Source organism: Ailuropoda melanoleuca, chromosome 9 (genome assembly GCF_002007445.2).
Source record: "Ailuropoda melanoleuca isolate Jingjing chromosome 9, ASM200744v2, whole genome shotgun sequence".
Lineage (NCBI taxonomy): Eukaryota > Metazoa > Chordata > Mammalia > Carnivora > Ursidae > Ailuropoda > Ailuropoda melanoleuca.
In genome coordinates, this window is record NC_048226.1 from 29619574 (window position 1) to 29639130 (window position 19557).

Below are 19557 nucleotides of genomic sequence, written 5' to 3' on the forward strand. Positions count from 1 at the left end.
CAGCATCTCTTTCTGGAATGCTGCAGCCCACCCCCCACACCTCCTGTTCACCCTTCTGATCTCAGCTTACATGCCGCCTCTTACAGGAAGCCCTCCCTGACCTACAGACTAGATCCGATTCCCATGTCATATGTGTTTTTTCCATAGCACTTATCAGTTTGTAGTGGTCTGTGTGATTCTCCTTCCACCTGAAAACTCCACAAGGTCTGGTTTGCTCATTGCTGAGCCCCAGTCCTAGCACAAAGCAACTACTCAAATATCTGTTGTTGAAGGAACGGTCTGGGCTTGGAAAAATGAGGCTGGCGCTGTGCAGAGGGGATGGATTGTGGGCGGTAAGGAGGCTGCTGCTCTGGGCTGGGGGCAGACGCCGGCGGCTGGGCTGCAGAGGGCTGCGGCAGGCACGAGACACACGGCAAAGCCCGAACTCTCTGGGTTTCAGGTCCTGCTGGCTGGGACCGGGTCAGAGCCGCCACCGGACAAGCCCCACCCCCGCCCCAGTGCCTGTCTCAGTGAATGAAATGAGCCTCCCCCAATCTTTACAGCTTCTGCGCTGACCACCGACCCTAGGCAACCTGAGTGAGGGGAGAAAATGCCACGGCTGGTCCTCATTCTTCATCTGTGGTCCCCAAGGTGGGGTGGGGAAGGCCCTCCACCTCTGGATCCCACACGCGGGATGCGGCCACGCTGTTACATGTTGGGTGAACCATGAGCACCACCAGCAGCTCGGAGCCTCCCGTTCCCACCCTCCTGGGTCAACAACTTCTGAGGCCTAAGACATTTCTCTTGCCTCCAACTAGGGGCCCGGGCTTCCATGTGGTCAGGCCTGGCTTCCTTCCCCATCCTGGGCTCCAGCCCTCCTTGTGCTGTCGGCCTGAACAACATGGCGGGGAGGCAGCGGGGGCTCTCAGACATCACCCTGTGGATGGGGTCCCAAGCTCAGGATGGCCCGTGGGCCCAGCCCGGGCCACAGCAGGACAGTGGGGGAGGGCGCTGCTGAGAGCCCCCCCACGGCAGACACAGGACACTCGCTCGTGCAGCTGACACAAAGCAGCGGCTACATCTCCCGGCCGTGCTCCCCACCCCCGCACCCCCAGGGCAAGCACAGCCCCACTCACAGAGACAGGGGGATGGACAAGATGGCACAGGGACAGGGGGCCGGTGGGACAGGCAGGCCCGGCGGAGGAAGCGCCGAGGCCGGGCAGCGGTGTCCTCATGGAGTGGTTTATTACGATTCCATCTCACAGGCGGGCGGGCGGGCGGGCGGCAGCGGCACATGAATGACCTCCAAGCCCCTGACAGATGTCTGCCTCGGGCGCATGCAAACAGTGCAACACGGTCAAGCGCAAACACGGGGCGACCGAGGCGACACGGGACACGGAACACGGAACGGGGAACAAGGCTGGGGTGATGGGTCCCTAGAGAGGGGCCTGGTCTCCCCAACCCTGGTGGGCAGGACAGGAAAAATAAGATTCGTACTTCTTGTAAAATGCCCATTTGCTGGGTACTTTCTTTCTTCTTATCTTGAAAAATAATAAAAAATAAACACACGGGAAAAAAATCTCAAAAAAGGAAAGGAATCAAACTCTAAGAAGGCGAGAGATGGGAGGCCAGGAGAGGCCTGACCACGGCAGGGGCATCTGCCCACGCTCCCCAGCCTCCTCCCTTCTTGGCCCTTCAGTGGGGCTCCCAAAGCCCTACGGGTGGGTCCATGAGAAAAGGTGCCAGGCCTAGGCGGGGTCTCTGGGGGGCCCGAGGGGGCGCAGGCTGGGGCAGAGGAAAGAGGCCCACTGGCCCGCTGGGCTCAGTTCAGGCTTGGGCCCAGCAAGTGGGGGCACCAGGTCCACAATCTCTCCAGGTTCAGTCCCCGCAGGCCCACGACCTGGGTGGGGGAGGGGAGCGGCAGTCACAGGTGCAGCTCGTGGGTTTTGATGTGCTCGAGCTGCTCCCGGAGCTGCAGGAAGGAGGGCCGCGTGGCGGCGTCCAGGTGCCAGCAGTTCTTCATGACCTCGTAGACCGCAGGCGGGCAGCCGTCGGGGGCATCCATCTTGTAGCCCTTCTCCACCCGAGGGACGACGTCCTTCAGGGGCTGCGGGCAGGTGGGTGGTATCAGTCCGTGCAGGGCCTGACCTCCCAGGGGACCCCGACTCAGTTTCAGGGATCCCCTTCAGACCCAGGCCTCAGAGCCAGCCCCAGGAGAGGCATCTGGGAGGTCCCACAGGCGGGTCTGCAGCTCAGAACGGAAGGCGGGATCTGGAAAGGCTCCCTCTCCTGCCCACTCCTCCCCTGCTCCAAAAGCCTCACCCTCAGCCCCAGCCAGGCCCCGGCCCCAGCGCCCAACTCACAATTCTTGGATAAGGCACTCGCCCGAAGGAGTAGATTTCCCAGAGGAGGATTCCGAAACTCCACACATCAGACTTGGTGGAGAATTTCTGCCATGTGGTGGGAGAAGCAGTGTCAGATGCTGAGAGTTTGGGATTTGGTGGGGGTGGGGGGTGGGGAACCCAGGACCCCCATCTCCCACTCCTCAGGCTCCGGGGAGAGGCCCGTTTCACCTTCTCTCTCAGGGCCTCCGGGGCTGTCCACTTGACTGGCAGCTTGCCCGTGTCCTGGGTGCTGGAGGCCTCCTTGGTGAGGCCGAAGTCGCTGACCTTGGCCACGTTGTCCTCAGACACCAGCACGTTGCGGGCAGCCAGATCCCGGTGCACGAAGTTATTGCCCTCCAGGTATTCCATGGCCTCACAGACATCTCTGGGAGAGAGCCAGCCACATGTCCCCTCAGTCGGGGCTCCCGCAGCAGGGCAGGGTCCCCCCCAGTGGGTGCTGCTTCACTCACAGTGAGAACTTGAGGAGACAGTCTCCGCCCAGCACCGACCGACCCCTCGACCGCAGATAGTCCACCAGGCTCCCCTGGGGCAGGACAGACAGACCAACCGGCCCCACAGGTCAGACTTGCCTTCCAGCCCTCTGGAATCATGGGCTGGGGCTGGGGGAACACTTGAGGGAGACAGGAGGAGAGGGAAGAGGCGGAGGAGGGGGCTGGGACATCACTGCTAAACGAGTATTCGTTTCTACGAGCTGGCCACTGCACTCAGCAGTGTCTGTGCATTCGCCCTTCAATCTTGTAAATCTCTAAGGGAAACTGGTACCATCTCCACTTCACAGATGAGGAAATTGAGGCTTGGCAAGGTAAACAACTTGTCACAGGGAATAAACGGTGAGTCAGGACAACAGCTGAGCCCTGCCTGGTGATTTCAGAGCTCAGTCAGAGAGAGGGGCTGGAGGGAGCCAGGGCCCAGGGACGCAGTGAGGGGCTTGGGACAGCTGGGAAGCCCGAGTGCTCAGCTCTGGGGTGGGGGCAGGTCCTCGGGGCAGGCGTGCACCTTGGCCATGTACTCAGTGACGATGTAGAGCCCGCCCTTCTCTTCCACGATCACGCCCAGGAGCTGTACCAGGTTGCTATGCCGAAGTTGCCTGCGGCGGGAGGGGGTGGTCAGAGCCTGCCAAGCCTCCCCTTCTCCTCCCTATCCCGGGGTGACCTCCGCACCCACCCTTGGCCCCAACTCACGTCATGACAGAGGCTTCAGCCAGGAAGGCCTGCGCGGTGGCATCATTTTTAATGCACTTGACAGCGACTTTGTTCCCTCGGTAATCACCCAGCATCACATCTGGGGAAGAGGGCTGGAGGTTGCTCCCCGGACTCTCCACAGGCCCTTGGCCCTCCCAGGGCTGCCACCCCTCCCGCTCACCTCCAAACTCCCCCTTCCCAATGGTCTGCAGCAGCTTCAGGTCCTTCATGTTCAGTGCCCAGCCGCCTGGCGGGGGGAGGGGGTGTCAGTAAGGGGTGAAGCCAGAGCGGGGGTCACAGCAGACACAGCCTGGACCACGTGTGTGGCGTTCCCTGGAGGTCTCCAGAGCCTCTGGGAGGGGGGCAGTGCCAGGGAGCTTGGGTGGGAGGAGGCGGGGAGGCAAGTGAGGACAGGGGGAGGGGACGGGACTCACTGCGGAAGAACTCATCCTGGGCTGCCACCGTGCCCTCCATGACCTTTGGCTTGATGAGCCGAGTACAGAGTCCGTCAGCGTCTGAGGTGTAGTGCTGCGGAGGGCAGGGCAGGCACTGAGCGCCGGCCCACGGAGCCACCAGCCGCTCGCATGCACCGCCCGGCTCCAACCGCCAGGGGGCGCCGGAGGCCGAGCCCACCCAGCCTGGGCTTGCTTTGGGTCGGGAGGGCTTCGCATTTCCCACGGGGCGGGGGGGGGGGGGGGGGGTGACTCAGATCTGTGACCCATTTCCCAGTCACATCCAGGTGCTAGGCAGATGCCGGGCTGTTGCTACGACTCCGGGCCACGGGCCTCACCAGCATCCCAAGACAGAGGGTAAGCCCTGGCTCAGTCCAGACACCAGGCTCTGGCCAGATGTGCCCAGGACCCCCTCCAGCCACAGGAAGCATGGGGGGGGTGCTGCTGGGGCTCCAGGAAGCCAGGTGTGGGCTCAACAGGACTGGCAGAACTGGCCTTGGGAGTTGCAGGGCCATGTGGGCACCTCCGCGCAGGTGCGAGAGCCTGGGGGACCCTGGCCAGCAGGGTGCATCTCCTGAGGGTGTGCTTCTATATACACACACGTGGGCACGAAGCTCTGTGCGCCTGGAAGGAAGCCTAGTTCTGGGATCAGCTGGACTCAGCTTCTGTTCTGGCACCTCTAATTCACAGCTGTGTGACCTGAGGCAGGTCTCTTCACTGCTCTGAACCTGTCTCAGGAGACAGAGCCCGTGAAATGGGGATACTGCCGCTCTCCCTGCGGTGGCATTGTGGGGGTCAGAGGTCAAGCCTGGCACAGAGCAGGTGCTTCGTCAGGGCTCCCAGAGGCCAGGAGAGGCGGGGCCGGCCTGGCTCACCTCTACCAGCTGCATGAGGTTCTCGAAGTACACCTCCTCGTCGATGCTGAGCTTGCTGGCGTGGTACATGATACGGTAGTGCTCCACCTTGCCGTCGCAGCTCACGCACAGCGTGTAGTCCCCGGGGTAGTTGGTGCTCTCCCGCACCAGGAACAGGCCCGTCTCCGGTGGGCACAGAAGCCGCTCGGCCTGCTCCCGTGTGATCTTGCCATGGAACCAGCTGGGGGGAGGCCGGGCCACGGCTCATGGCGGCTCGACGGTACTGACCCCCGCCGAGTCCGCCAGGCTCCACTTTCTGAGGCCCTCCCTCTGGCTGGCACCGCGCCACGGCCCCCACCAGCTCAGCCCGGCACTGACGCATCTTCTGCTTCCCACCCTTCTTCCTTCGGCCCTCCCAGGCCCACCCCCCACCTCTGAGGTCTAGCACCCATGCCCTTCCCCTCATCTCGAAAAGCTTTCACACATTCCAACCCCTACTCTTGCCTGTTTTCCTGACACCTCTGGGGAACCAGGGCTTCCTGTCCCCCCCTCCTGACACCGCAGACCCCGACTGCTGCCAGCAGTACTCACGGCATGAGGCTGAGCTTGGTGCCGGCCTTCACGCCCTCCCGCTTCTGGACGTAGTTGGCTGGGATGATGCCCTCACGGCCCACCTTGTTCTTGGCTTTGTACCAGTTTGGGTCCTGGGGAGAGGGCAGCCCAGACACATTCTCAGGCCCACTGTCACCTGCAGGGGAGCCCAGACCCAGTGGGAACGCCCAGAGCCGGGAGGGGGTAGGTGTGGCCATGTGAGGTCCCCGATTACCTTGGTGACCGCCACAATGGTGAGCACGTCTCCTTTGCAGAAGGGAAGGTCCTGCTCGGCAGTGCCATGAAAGTTGTACTTGGCAATGCATTCTGTACCGGATGGCCAGGCGGCCTGCAGGGCAGGCAACAGGTGGGCAGGGGCCCATCTCTACCTACCTGCCCACCCACTCTCCAGGTCAGAGCCTCTTGGCTGGCCTTTGTGAGCCAGGGTGAACTGCCCCCCGCCCCTGCCCGGAGAAGTCTGGGTGCCTTCCCGCCGAGATTCCCTGCTGCCCTCAGATCTGTACTCCCATTTTGAGGGCCCTGGGTCTAACAGTGCACCCTAGAATTTTCCTTTGTTGAAAGCCAGGGTTGGGCCGAAGGGAGCAGATCGATGCAAGCCCTCGTTCTCTCTCTTCCACTCAGCACCCCTCCAGGGGTGGGGGGAAAACTCAACCAACCTAGACCCCTGCCCCCATGGTACCTGGATTGCTGACATCGTCTCAGAAGATCTGGCGTCCCCGTGTCACAGGAAGGCCGCCCTGTCACTTGGTACCATGAGAGCTGCAGGGAGAAGGGAAGACTGAGGAGGGGGTGAGGAGCTGGCTCTCCCCAGTCACTGGGCTCCCATTCCTTCCCCACAGCAATAGGAATAGGTACTGAAGGCCTCCAGGGCTGGGACTCAGGCAAGGAGCCTCCATGGTCTCCAGTCTCAGCGGCCTCAGAGTGCTGGACAGGGGGAGGCAGGAGCACAAAGGCTACGGACCCCCAGGGACAGAGGGGCCCCAACCCTAGGCCCACGGGGGCCTTCCAGCCCGACTGAATGGCCAACAGAGGCAAAGGAAGCTCTGGGGGTGAGCAGCACCAGTGCCACCTGCCCCCCAAGCCCCAGGCCCGGATGTTATGTGGTCTGTGGGGGAAGGAAGCCCAGGGCAGCTCTGCGAACCTGGGGAAGGTGCAATGTGACTTGGGAAAGTCACTCGTTCTCTGTGCGCCTCTGAATTCCGCTGCCTATAAAAACGTGCCTGGGCAGTATGTCCAAAGTCAAATGTATGCCGACCTCATGGCCCAGTCATCCCACTTCTAGGCACACACCCAAGAGAAAACAGGGCAGGCGTCCGCTGACATGGGCACGAAAGTGCTCGCGCAGCACGATCTGTCGCCAGCCTCATGCTGGGGACGGCCCAGATGGCCATCAAGAGTAAGCTGGCTAAACCGTGGTACCTTCAGAGTGGTACGCTGCTCAGCAGCGAACACAAATAAACTGAATAACGAAACCACGACGATGGATTTCCGAAACGGTGTTAACTAAGAAGCCAGAGAGAAGAGCACAGGCTGTATAATCCCACTTACGCTGGATAAAGTTCAAAATCTGGCCAAGGTCACAGCACGGGATGGCAACTGCCCTGGGGAGGGGTCGGTGCCCCCGGAAGGGGGGTGTTCTCTGTGGTACCTCACTGAGCTGTACCCTTGTGACTGGGGCACTTTTCGGTGTGTAGGTTTACTTCAATGAAGTTGAGCCCCTCCAGAAAAACTCCAGCCAACCCACGTGCCAAGAGCAGCAAGCCGCCCCAGCCAGCATACACACTCAGGGGCCCAGCCCAGTGCCCCCTCGACCGCCCTTGCCTTCCTGAAGCCCAGAGCACCTGTCTCAGGAGCAGGGATTGGGACTACTGTTCTCTGTTAACAAGAGACAAGACTGAGGCGACTGAGGCTCGGACAGGCCGGGGACTTCTCCACGGTCACAGTGTGTTAGGAGAAACCCTCCAGGAGTCCTGTGCCCAGGCTCATCTGACAGGATGGACGAGGTCTAGGGCCAGGCTGCAATGCCACCTACCCCAGGCAGGCAGTGGGAGGCGACGCTTGAGTGCGTGTTCCCTGGGCGTGTGAGGTGAGCGAGGACTGCAGGACTTCGGTGGGTTTCTTGAAAGAGGGAGCCCCAGAGCCGAGCCCTGAAGAGTGGAGAGCTCAGGGACAGGAAGCAAGCAGGAGAAAGTGCCCCAGGGTTGGGGTGACAGCTGAGCAAGGGGGTCAGGTAGACAGGGACAGCCGTGAGAAAAGGGCCCGGCTGCAAGCCCATGGAGGAGGATGGGAAGCACACCCTGACCATCCGAGCACGCTACCGGTCTGCTGGCGGGGGCTAGTTGGGAGGGAGGCCGGCCTGGCGTCAACCCTGCAGGGCAGCAGGGGCCTCAGACGCCAAAGTGAGGAACCAGGGTCTGCTCCTGGGGGCCTGAGCAGGGAAGGGTGCGGCTGAGGGGAGCAGAAGCCAGGGAGAACCAGCACCCCTTCCAGGCCTCGCTCCTGCTTCTGGTCAGGCAGACCTGGCTCTGTTGAGTTTGCAGCTCGGAAGAATGACTCAACCCTTCTGAGCCTCAGATCCCTCACCCTGCATGGCGGGGACAGGCAGGCCCTGCACGCAGGCTGTGGAGGGAGGAGAATAAGACCCCTGAACTGAGAAGGGTGGGCACAGGGCTCGGCATAAACCCCGTCTCTCTCCTGCAAACAGGCTTCCCCTTCCTCCCAGGCTACACCGTGCTTCTCGTCCCCGGAGGCCAGCCTGTGGCTCTCTCTGTCAGCAGGCAGAGACTGGGACGCAACGAGGTTGAGCAGAGATGCCCCCCCCATCAAACACACATTCACCCAACTGGCTTGGGGACAGGAACCACCCCGCTGGGTTCTTGTGGTCCCCAAACTGTGGTGAGCTGCGAGCTCCTCTTACCCCATTTTACAGCAGCGGAAACCGAGGCTCACGAGGTTGAAGTACTTGTGTGAAGTCACACAGCTAGTTAGCGGCGACAGCCCAGAACCCGATGAGGGTTCCACTGGGCTTGGCTGGCTCCCTGACCTTCAGGCCCTTCTGAACAGGGGCTCTGCTAACTTTCCACATCCCCAGGCCTCCCCCTGCCCCCAAACTCGCCACTTCTGCACCACCAGGGAGGGCGTGGAGGCTGTGGCACCGTTAGTCACCCTCCTGGCTGTCAGTTTGCAAACACTCCCTTCCCGGCCTGCAGCTGCTGCCGCCGCCTCCCCGCGGACTTGATGATAATAATACAGATAATAACAGGCCCTGTTTTCTGAGCACGTACTCTGTGCCAGGCGCTGTCCTGGGCATGCTACGGCTCATCAAATCCCCTTAGTTTTCTTTCCCCCATTTTATAGACGAGGACCCTGAGCGAGGTCAAGAGGCAAGGTGGCCTTGCCTGAGGTTGACATGTCCGGTGAGCATCCTGCCCTGCTCAGGTGTCAGACACCCGAGCCCCTGCACCGTGGCCCAGCTGCCGTGGGCCGAGGAGAGAAGCAAGCGGGGTCCAGAGGAGGTGCAAGCCCCGCTGCAGTGCTCATGGGGGGGGTCCTCAAGGGGCTGAGCTCTGACAACCACAGATCTGGAGAGCAGGGGAAGGAGCTGACCCCTCCCCCATCTTCCACAGGCTGAAACTTCAGGACCTGGTTTCTCCATCTGTACAATGGGTTGGTGATAACCCCGCAGCAGCTGGGGCTGCTCTGGAGACGGCGGTGGGCACCTCCCGCACCAGGAGCAGGCCCTGCCCTTGCACAGAAGTGCTGAGCACAAACCGTGGGCTCTCTCTGACGGCTCCTCCCTGGGGAAGTCTCGAGCCCGGGGTGGCTCGGCGGCCTCCCTCCTGCAGGCCGGGGGCTAACCCACTCCAGGTCAGAAACAAAGTGCCAAAACGGCTGGGAGGGACTACTGTGAAGCTAGGCCCCTAGTCCCGCCTGGACCAGGCGCACCGGGGTCCTTTTGGGGTTATGGGAGCCTGCTTTCAGGCCGCTTTGGGGAGGTAGTGCGGAAACGCTGTTCTGGGAATCGGGGGCTCTCAGTCCTGTTCCTGGCTCTGCCACCAATTTGCTGTGTGTGACCTTGAGAAAGTCCCTTGACTTTTCTGGGACTTGCTGGCTCTCCAGCAGCTCAGTCAGACCTGTGTCTCACGGGCTGTTCCCACCTCCCTGCTTGGCGTTCCCTCTCTATTCCCTCCCTCTTCTCTACCCAAGGAACTTCCTTCCTCTCAACTTCTGGGGCACAACTGAGGACTTGCTCGTTTCACAGGAGCCTACAAAATCCGCCCGTGGCAGCAAGAGATTGGGAAATGCTCTTTACGTCCATCGATGAGGGACCAAGTCCATAAACAGCCAGATATCCCTAAGAGGGAATGGACTGTTCCAGCGGTGACAGGGCCCGAACAGACCTTTAGGGGCGGACACAGAGCACCCACATGACGGAGCAAGCAGAAACAGCAAAAAGCCAGCTCAAGTCACTGAAGGCCGAGCTTCTGGGGGAACGAGACAGTGACACGGCTTCCCGGGACCACCGCAGAGGTGAATGGGAAAGCAGCAGCAGCACCTGCCCTGGAGGCAGACGCGGCAGATACCTCGTTAGCCGTGCGACCGAATTCAGCATCAGCCCTAACGGAAGATGACGGCGAGCGCCTCCCGCTAGGACGCACGGAGGAGGGCGCAGCATCCCGGGTGGAATTCCCGCAGAGCCTGGCAGCCCGACTCCACTCAGGAAGATGCAATCAGGCACAGCCTCGACAACTGGCCCGCACTCTTGAAGTTAATGTCATAAAAGACAAAACAAACGGAACGCCTGGGTGGATCAGTCGGTTTAAGCGGCTGCCTTCAGCTCAGGTCAGGATCCCAGAGTCCTGGGATCGAGTCCCGCATCGAGTCCCGCATCGGATTCCCTGCTCAGCGGGGAGTCTGCTTCTCCCTCTGCCTACCCCTCCCCCTGCTTGTGCTTGCTCTCTCTCTGGCAAATAAATAAAATCTTTAAAGAAAAGACAAAACAAATGAACAGAGGCTGGGGAATGCTCTCGATTAAACAGGACACTAGAGACACAGGCCACAACAACAACGTGGTATTCAAGCAAGGTGAGGAGGTGTTAACCAACCTTGCTGTGGTAACCGTTCAGCAATGCACCTACATCAAGCCACCACGCTGCACACCTTAAACTCACACAACGTTACCCGTCAATTACGTCTCCATGAAGCCGGAAAAGGGGAGAAGGGAACATTACAACAAGATTCAGCGAGTGATCCTGAACTGGATTCTGGCTCAGAGGGAAAAAAATAGTAGCTATAAAAATCATTTGATGACAGTTGGGAAAATGGAAATGTTAGGTAATATTAGGGAATGTTAACATCAAATTTCTGAAGTGTGACCATGGTGCTGTGATTATGTAAGAGGTGCACGCTGAAGCGCTTAGGAATGAAAGGTATGACACCTGTGACCAACACTCAAACCAGCAACAGCCCCACGTACGCCCACTAGGCATATAAAAGAGGTAAACCAAATGCAGCCAAATGTGGAGACCTGGTGAATCCGGGTAAAGGATATATGGATATTCATTATACTGTTATTTCAGCTTTTTATTATTATTTTTAAAGATTGGATTTACTTCAGAGAGAGAGAGAGAGTAGGCGCGCACGCGTGTGCAAGTGGGGGTAGGGAGAGGGACAAGCAGATTCCCCATCGAGTGGAAACGGGGCTTGATCTCACAGGCCCGAGATCACAACCTGAGTAGGAATCAGGAGTCCGATGCTCAACCAACTGGGCCACTCAGGCGCCCCTATTATTATTATTATTTATTTTTTAAGTAATCTCTATGCCCGACGTGAGGTTCAAACTCACAACCCCAAGATCACGAGTTGCACTCTCCACTCACAGGGCCAGGCCCTATTTCAGCTTTTCAGTAGGTCTGAAATACTCCAAGTAAGAAGCTGTGAAAAAAACAAGGTGTAGGACCTCATCCACGGTATGTGACATGTTGTGTTTTTCAGGGGACATACAAATCATCCCTAAACTCAGATACACACAGATTATGTTTGAAAGACAGGAAGCTGGCAACACGAGTTGTCTCTGGGATGGGAAGTGGGACGAGTCAAGTTTAAGGGAAAATTACTTTTCACTCTGTATTTGCTATTTTGTCCTTTTTGACTTTTCTTTTTTTTTTTTGAAAACCGCATGTAGCTATTACTAACTTCCCCCTGAAAATAAGATTGAAAATAAATCACCTTTTGCAACCCCCCTGCCAGAAGCCTTCCCCGGTTCCCCGGCTGTACGGGCTGCTCCAGGCCTCCACAGCCTCTCACACATCACCGTGCCCCAGGGAGAACCTCACTGATCCTGGCCTGGGAGCTCTGCGGGGGAAAGGCTGGGAGCTGACTCATGTGCCCAGCATGGGCTGAGCCCAGAGTGGCTGCTCAGTAAATGAGCGCCGAATGAATGAATGAACCAACAAAGGAAAGGAGGAAGCTAGGCCGGCTGCGCCACACCAAGGTCCCCTAACTGATGGGACTATATTTAACCCCAAAGGGACAGCAGCTGTCAGCACAGCCGCTGAGGACTAGGGGACAGGGGGCTTTGGAACTCTGTGAAGTCAGCGCTTCACTCTGACTTCCTGCCCCAAACCCTGTTCCCAGCAGTCCTTGTGCTGGGGTCCCGGGAACAGGCTGGGCTTTGTGCCCAAGCACTGAGGTCAGTGGCTGCAGCCTCAGGCAATTCTTTCTTGGTAGCCTGAGCTGGCAGGGAGGGGGGAAGAAAGGGGAACTGGGAACCCAAAAACTCCCGGGCTGCCCTTTCTCTGCCCTGGGGGCAGCTATAGACCCCCACAGCCTAGCATGTGCCAGAAGGCCAGGGAGGTCAAGGGGCTCCTGCCCTGCCCCCTCACAAAAACTCCACTGCCCAACAGGGCGTGGGAGCCTTCAGTAACTGTTTACACCCAGCTAAAAATACCCACTGAAAAGGGAAGTGCACAAGAGACCTGGGGGAACTTGGGGCCATGGCCCCCAGAGACTTTGGTTCTGCCACAGGACCCAGCTGGAGCGTCTGGGGGGGCAGGGGCAGCTGCTGGAGCAACAGGCAGGTTCACGAGGCCTTCGCATTCTGCGAGCGAGGGTTCCTGGAGCCTCCCTGCGTGCCCAGCCCCATGCTCGCCCGGCCAGGACGGATAGGAGGAAAGGACACACGAGACCCCAAGGGAGTCTAAGAACCCCACTCATCTGTCTCCCCTCTGGGCCCAGCCTAAGGCCCCCACCAAAACGCGGCCCTGCTTCCGTCCTCCTGGCTACCAGAATCCATCATGGCCAGGTGTGCTCGGAGCCTCCCCAGACTGGAGAGACAGGGACAACCAGGGAAAGCTTCCAAGAAGAAGGGGAGGGGAGCTGGAACCAGGAGGATTTCAGTGGAAGCAACTTGCGGGGGGGGGGGGTGGCGGTGTGCTAGAGCAGGCCAGGATTAAGCTTCCAAAACTGTGGTATGGAAGAGTTAATTAAGGCAGAAAGCGGCTCAGGGTGGGGGTCCACAGAGGCTCTGAACCAGGCCGGAAGTTCTGACAGGTCACGGGTTAGATAACAAGCAAAACTGGGCTTCCGACTTAGGCCCGCCCCTCTGGAAGGGCAGGGCGCACCTGAGGAGGGCGGGGCTGGCCGTCAGTGGGGCTGGTTTGGCAGCAGTGCGATTAGCCCCACCTCTGGTTCTGCAAAGGACATGGGGGCTGAGGGCACTGCAATGCCCCTGGCCGCACAGCAGGCTGTGGGACTGGAGGGTACCTGCTGGCCCAGGCAGGCGGTCCAGAGCCCTCAGCATACCCACTGCACACACCTCTCAGGGTCCGGCGCTGCAGAATTGGGCACAAGACCCTCCAAGATGCCTAAATGTCCCTGGGGGTCAAGAAAGGGCTGGAAGGATGGCCCCACTTTGGCTCCAGTGTGTGCTGCCTGACCCCCCCTCTCCACTCACCCTGGGCCTCCTGCAGTCTTCAGCACCCCTGCCCTAAGGGTAGGGGTGACTTAATGGCTAAAAAATGTTTAAAACTAAATTATAGCAACTCATTGCCTTCTTCCCGCCCCCAATGGCTCTTGGGACCGGAAATCCCATCTAGTGGTTTGGGAGAGGTGGGGGCTGGAGTTAGAAAGGCTAATGGAAGCCGCCTCCCCCAGGCACCACTGCGGCTTGAGGCCGACACTCCTGGCCCAGAAAGGTTTCTAATTACCGCTCAGGAGCCTAATTACCTACATGCACTGGGCAGCGGGGACTCGGGGCTTCCCCAGGGCCCTAACACAGGCCTCTGTCCCCCTGCCCCACCCCCGGCACAGGCCTCGAGCTTTGCATGGCCATTTGCCTACATTTACATACAGCCTCTCAGCACTGACCTTCAACGGCCACTTCAAAATCACGAGTGTCCTTCTCTCTTATCCTGAAGTCTCCTACGCACGTTACAGGTGGGGGGACTGAGGCCCAGAGACCCGTGAACCGCCTAGAAACTTTGGCCCCCAGATTCTTCATCTCCCCATCTCAGAACTGGGACCCACAGAACACACAACTCAAAATGTAAAGCGATGGGGGCCCAACACAAAGACTTACGGTCTTGCTACCCACTTGAGGGAGAAGGAGGATATCAACACCCTCCCCTAGCAGGATGGGCAATGGAAACGAAATGAAATGGGCACAAGACCATGGGAATGACAGCCCACTGACCCAACCCTGGGTTACTGACTTAACCCTCAAACACCCCTGTGAGGCGTTACTGTTGATCTCTGTTTGACAGAGGAGGAACCAGGCTGACAGGTCGCCCAGCTCCCAAGGGATTTGAAGAACTCAGATCTGTCTGAAGTTGGTCGGGAGAAAAACCCTCAGCCTTTCCTTGGGCAGGGTGGATGACACTCTGAAAACGGGCTGCTAGGTGTGAGCGGGCAGCTGAAGGGAGGTCCGCGTAGACCTTGGCCCTCTGGCTCTGGGAGGCAGAGGCTACATTTGTGTGCCCACTCCTTGCTCGTCTGCCATCCTCTGCTTTGCATGGAGAGGCCAAGAGTTTGTCCATAGCCACCCAGCTACTAGAGAAGCCAGCAGAAACTCCAAGCAAGGGGCTCAGGTGCTTCTTGATTTTCATGGCCTTTCCCCTCCAGGAAGTCCTCCTGGCTGCTCCAGCCTACGCAGATCCCCCGGCTTCTGAGCTCCCACCAGCCCGGCCAGGAAGTTGAACCACAGGCCTCCCCTGACTCCTCTCAGAGTCTGGTCTCTGCTGGCCAGCAGGGGAGCTCTCGGGGTTCCTTCTTCCTTCTCCCCTCCAGTCTCCCTGCGGCAGGGACAGGGACGGCACAGGACGCCAGCACAGGTCCCTGGGACCAGCGTAGAGACCGGGTGTGGGGCTGGGCAGGGCTGAGAAGCAGCAGCCAGGGTGGGCAGGCGTCAGATGACACCCAGTTTTTCACCCCCCTACAGGGCTTCCAACTGTGCAGAGAGCAGCACAGGCGGGGCAGGGGAGGACGGGGGGGGCGGTCGGAGGCCCAGCACCACCAAGGCGTGCATAGCTAGTGTGTGATGAGAAGCTCCTCTCATTGCAGTACTTCAAAACCAGGAAGAGAAACTGAGCAGGCAGAAAGGACAAACTGGGCTGCGTGGGGTCCTCAGGTCCCTGGGCACCTGCCAAGGGGAGCTCTTGGACAGTGGCTGGACAAAACACTTCCCCCTTCTGGGCCTCAGTCTCCCCAGGGGAAAAATGGGATTCTCTCCCTGGTGTTGCCAGTCTGCCCAACTGGTGCAGGCAGCATCACGCCAGATAAGAGATGCCCCCCACTGGGGGAGGACTCCTGCTCCCCCAGTGGGCTTTGGCCTCTCTCGAGAAGTAGGGGCTTGGCCCCCGAACCTAGCCTCGCCCTGCTCGCTTCTCCCCTCAGCCACGCAGGGAGCACACTAGCTCTTCCTCCACCAGCTCTTTATTTTTAGGTCTGAATTTGACTTTAATCATTACTTAGCGGATTCTATTTCCAGCCCTCAAATGAAGGGACCCACAGGAGAGGAGGGAGGGAGGCAGTGCTCCCTGCCCGGTGTGGAGGGCAGCCTGCTCCTCCACCCATCCTGTCCCCAACCAAGGCGGGGGGACCGAGAAACACCCAAAGGGCTTGCCCCAGCCAGGCCAACATCTTGGAGGGGACCCCACCCTGTGACCTCATCCCAGCCTGAGCTGTGGGACAGGAGGGCAGTTGTAAAGCCCACTTCCCCTGCGCCAAGACCAGGGAGGAGGGAGACACTCCAAGGCGAATGTCTAGCAGCTTGAATCTGAGGTCCTGTGCCTGGGGGATCTCTGCACTGAATGGGCCACCTCGGGGAGGACCTCCTGCCTAGGTTAGTCCTGGGCTACCCTACGGTCATCTGGGGCTATGGCCTCTCAGGCCCCAGGAGTGCCAAGTTGAGACTGATTTCCTCCTACTGCCCACGGCGTGGCCCCAGGACAGCACTCCCAGTTACTCGGGTCCCCACAGAACAAGAAGCAGCAGGGGGTGTCACAGCAGTACGAGGTGTCACAGCAGTACGAGCTGCTAACACACAAGACTTCCCCAGGGATTTGTGGACCACCTACGTTCCCTTCCAACTCCCATCTGGGAGTCTAGAAACCCTGCCGCCCCTCCCCCCACAACAACCACCACTTTTCTTCCCTTCCCCCTGCCACTGGGAAAGGGTAGGGAGATGAGGCTGGTGCTGTCCCTGGGTTGGGGCTCAGGATGAATGGGCTCTTTGCCCAAGTTGTGGTTTTCCCAGGGAAAGGAGGCCTCTGGCTCCACTAGGGAAATTTGGGGTGGCCTAGGAAGTAGCTGAAGCTAGCTTGGGGCAGGAGGCAGCCGGGCTCTCAGAGGAGAGGCCTTGTCCAGGCAGCTGTGGTACTGCGAGACCAAAGAGGGATGGGGAGGGTCAGGCCCATGTCCTGGACCAGCCAATCACATGGTGATGGGGAGTGGCCCATGTGGTCCAGTACCTCAGGAACAGAGGGTTTCAGAAGGGCTCCACGGGCCCAGAACAGCCCTCGGCTGGGTGAGCCACCAGCCAGCCCTGGCCCAGGCATCTGCCCACACGGAGGCAGCCTGCAGGGGATGCTCTGGGAACAACGCCACCCTCTCCTTACAAAGTGCTTACCGGAGGCTAGGGGCGGTGCCAGGTACTCTCTAGTACCTTAGTTAGCTAGTTCGGACTCTTCTCACACTCCCCTCTGCCCCAGGTACGGGCGTCCCATGGTGTAATAAAGGAACCCCACCCCTGAGGTGACCAGCCTGAATGGCGTGGCTGGGCCTGGAACCACATCAGCTGGGTGCCAAGCTGCCCACTCCTTGCCACACCCCAGGCTGCTCTGGGGGCCTGTGGTCCCACCAGCTGTGCTGGCGACAGAGGCGAGACACGGAGCTTATTAGTCAGGGGGCCTGGGTGAGGCTGCCGCAGCCGAGCGGTCTGGAATACCGCGCAGCTTCTGAGGCCAAGTTACACCCTGGGTGGCAATGTGCGAAAATGCCCAGAGACACAGAACCGAGAGGAAAAATGGTGTCATGGTGTGCATATTCAAATGACAACAGCCAGGAAGGAAAAAAAGGAAAAGACTGGGAGGGAACTGCAAAATGCAAACAGTCGCTCCTCTGATGAAGAAATTGGGATTCTGGTGTTGTTTTCTAAGTTTTCTGTAGTGCTCTCGTTACTTTCTGCATTAAGAAAGTAATATGTACATCATTTTCTCCTGAGCTCAGATGTGCTTCCCTGGGACCCGACTGCCCCCCCCATCCGGCCCTGACATCTGGGACATCTTCCCCAGGACCACCTTTCTGATACCAAACAGCCCCTCAAACACCTGCGGGGCTCTCCCTACCTTCTCTTTCCCAGACCGAACACCTCTTTCTTTGGGGGCTACGTGTCAAGGCTTCAAAACACCTCAAAAGACAGAGCCCAGAAGAGGACCCAGGCCATTCTGCCCGAGGGGGCCGGCAGGCGGCTTGCTGGGGCAGCTCCACCGCACACTGCGGATCCTGGGCCTCAGCCCCTGCCTGCCCTCCGGGCTGCTCCGCGGTGCTCAGCCTCTGGGGGCCTCGTGCCCCGTGCAGTGGCCCTGGAGACTATCATCGCATCCTTCCTTGCCCCTGACCTGACGCAGAGAGAAGAGCAGCCACTTCTGAGAGGCAGGAAGGCACCAAGCTCAGCAGATAAAAAACCCATCTCTGCACTTGCGCTAAAGCCAGGCCCTTTTCTACAAAGGCCTTGGGACCCTGGGGCCGCACCCATACAGCTCACGATATAAAAGCGCCCAGGCTTCAGGCCTCAGCCCCAGGCCCCCAGGCTGGAAAGGAAGTTAGGGTTGGGTGTGGGGAGCCTCACAGGCCCACCGCATCTGGGTCCCCTCCACTATGCATGTCAGGGCAACGGGAAAAAAAAACCTCTACGTCAAGGGCAGAGTCCTGAACAGGACAAAACTACCAGCAGCCCCAAAGGGACCCAGACACAGCTCAGCACCCTCCAGGGAACCTCCTACCCTCCAGGGAGCAAGAGGGTCCTGCCACACTCCCAACCTCCCTCCTGCCGTCTCTGTCCTGCTCCCGTTAGGGCCCCACCACAAAAGACACCAAAGTGTGGGGAGCTTGGAACAGGCCCCCTGTGTGTGCCCACTCTGACAATGTTACTATGTCAAAGCTGTGGAAACAGGGCTCTCACCTTCCCCATCTGGATCCCACTCATGTTCTGAACTTGGCTGCTCCCGTGCCAGCTGGGCCAAATGTGTGGGAGGCCTGGGGCAGGACTGACTACCAGGCTGTTTCAACTCAGTGCCAGGGCCACACCAGACAAGGTGCCCTCTCCCACCACATCCCCTGTCAGTGGGACCCACCTCAGGCACCAAGGGGAAATCCTCTGGGCAGTACCGATGCTGCCTGAGCCCAGACCCACGCAGAGTTGGGGCCGGAAGCCCTCTGTAGGCAAGCACGTGCTCACCCTACAAGGTCCCTTGGGTCAGGCTGGGGGCCTGGGTCCCTGGTGGGTGAAGGTACCTGCCTGGTTTCCCTCCAGCCAGAGCAGTGCAGCTTGGTGGGGCCGAGATGAAAGGACAGACAGCCTGACTCTGCCAGAGACCTGGGGTAGCAAGTCCCCCTTTGAGCCTCAGTACTCTGGTCCACAAAATGGGAGGGGAGGTGAACCCCTAGTTAAGCTCCAAGGATCTGGTGGCTGGACACGCCTCTTCCTGACACCTGGCCTGAGCCCTGAGCAGTCTGGGAGAATGAAATGACCAGGCTGCCAGGAGGTGGGGGCATGGTCCTAATGCCCGGTGTCTTGTCCACCCACACAGAGGCCCTGCCCAGTTTCCCCACCCAAGGGTCACAGGTCCCTAGGCTTAGGCCTGGTCTTCTGGGAGGCGGAGGGTCGCAACCTCCGGCAAGCTCAGGGGAGGTGGATGGGCCATGGGCTTCCTAAGAGCCAGCTGGCTCTTCGGTGGGGGAATGAGGGAGGGTTCAGAACAAGGCAGGCCAGGGGACGGCAAAGTGGCCATCCTCCAGGGCCCTGGCCCATGCTGCCCCCTCCCTCCAGGCTCCAGCCAGCCCCTTCACGGGAGGGGGGGTTAGGAGGGGACGGACTCGGAGTGGCCTGAGACAAGTCCGTGTGGCTCACGGGGCAACACCTCCCTGGTGAGCTCCCCTCCCGGTCGAACTGACAGTGACTCCCGGGAGAATTCGAACCGGGAAGGAGGGGGTAAGGGAGGTGGGGGATGGGAGTGGACGTGACCGCGGCTGCAACGGAAGCAACAGAAGCGGGACGTGCGACCTCCACCCTCATCCCCTCGGGAAGCACTCCGACGCCCACCTCCTCCAGGCCCTCCAGGCACTCACCTCTCTCGGGGCACTGCGGTCCGGGCCACCTCGCTGTGGGCGGCATCAGCGGCCTGCGGGACGGTCCATGCGGCCAGGGGGGTGGGGAGGGGCGCAGGGGTCCCCGGGGGGTGCGGTACAAAGAGGTATTGGTGCGAAAAGAGGGGGAGGAGGGACGGCCAGACAGAGGCAGGGGGATGGCCGCGCGGCCCGGGTCGGGGAGGGAAGAAAGGCGGGGGAAAGGGGGGCG

At 59.8% G+C, this 19557-nt stretch overlaps 1 protein-coding gene across 2 annotated transcripts; it reads right to left on the reverse strand.

Moving 5' to 3' along the window:
* Window positions 1–1205: 1205 nt before the first annotated feature.
* Window positions 1206–19551, reverse strand: CSK (C-terminal Src kinase). 2 transcript variants are annotated; one of them, XM_002922976.4, is made up of 13 exons: window positions 19329–19551; window positions 6163–6242; window positions 5698–5811; window positions 5463–5575; window positions 4893–5112; window positions 4000–4093; window positions 3747–3812; window positions 3566–3665; window positions 3381–3471; window positions 2834–2907; window positions 2553–2748; window positions 2343–2429; window positions 1206–2086 (listed from the first exon to the last, which is right to left on the reverse strand). In XM_002922976.4, exons 2-13 carry the CDS (start codon window positions 6175–6177, stop codon window positions 1904–1906), a joined length of 1353 nt encoding a protein of 450 aa, XP_002923022.2. In that variant the 5' UTR covers window positions 6178–6242; window positions 19329–19551; the 3' UTR covers window positions 1206–1903. The 2 variants fall into 2 exon arrangements, with proteins under 2 accessions (XP_002923022.2, XP_019659069.2); XM_019803510.2 differs by having other exon boundaries at window positions 6163–6261.
* Window positions 19552–19557: the final 6 nt, after the last annotated feature.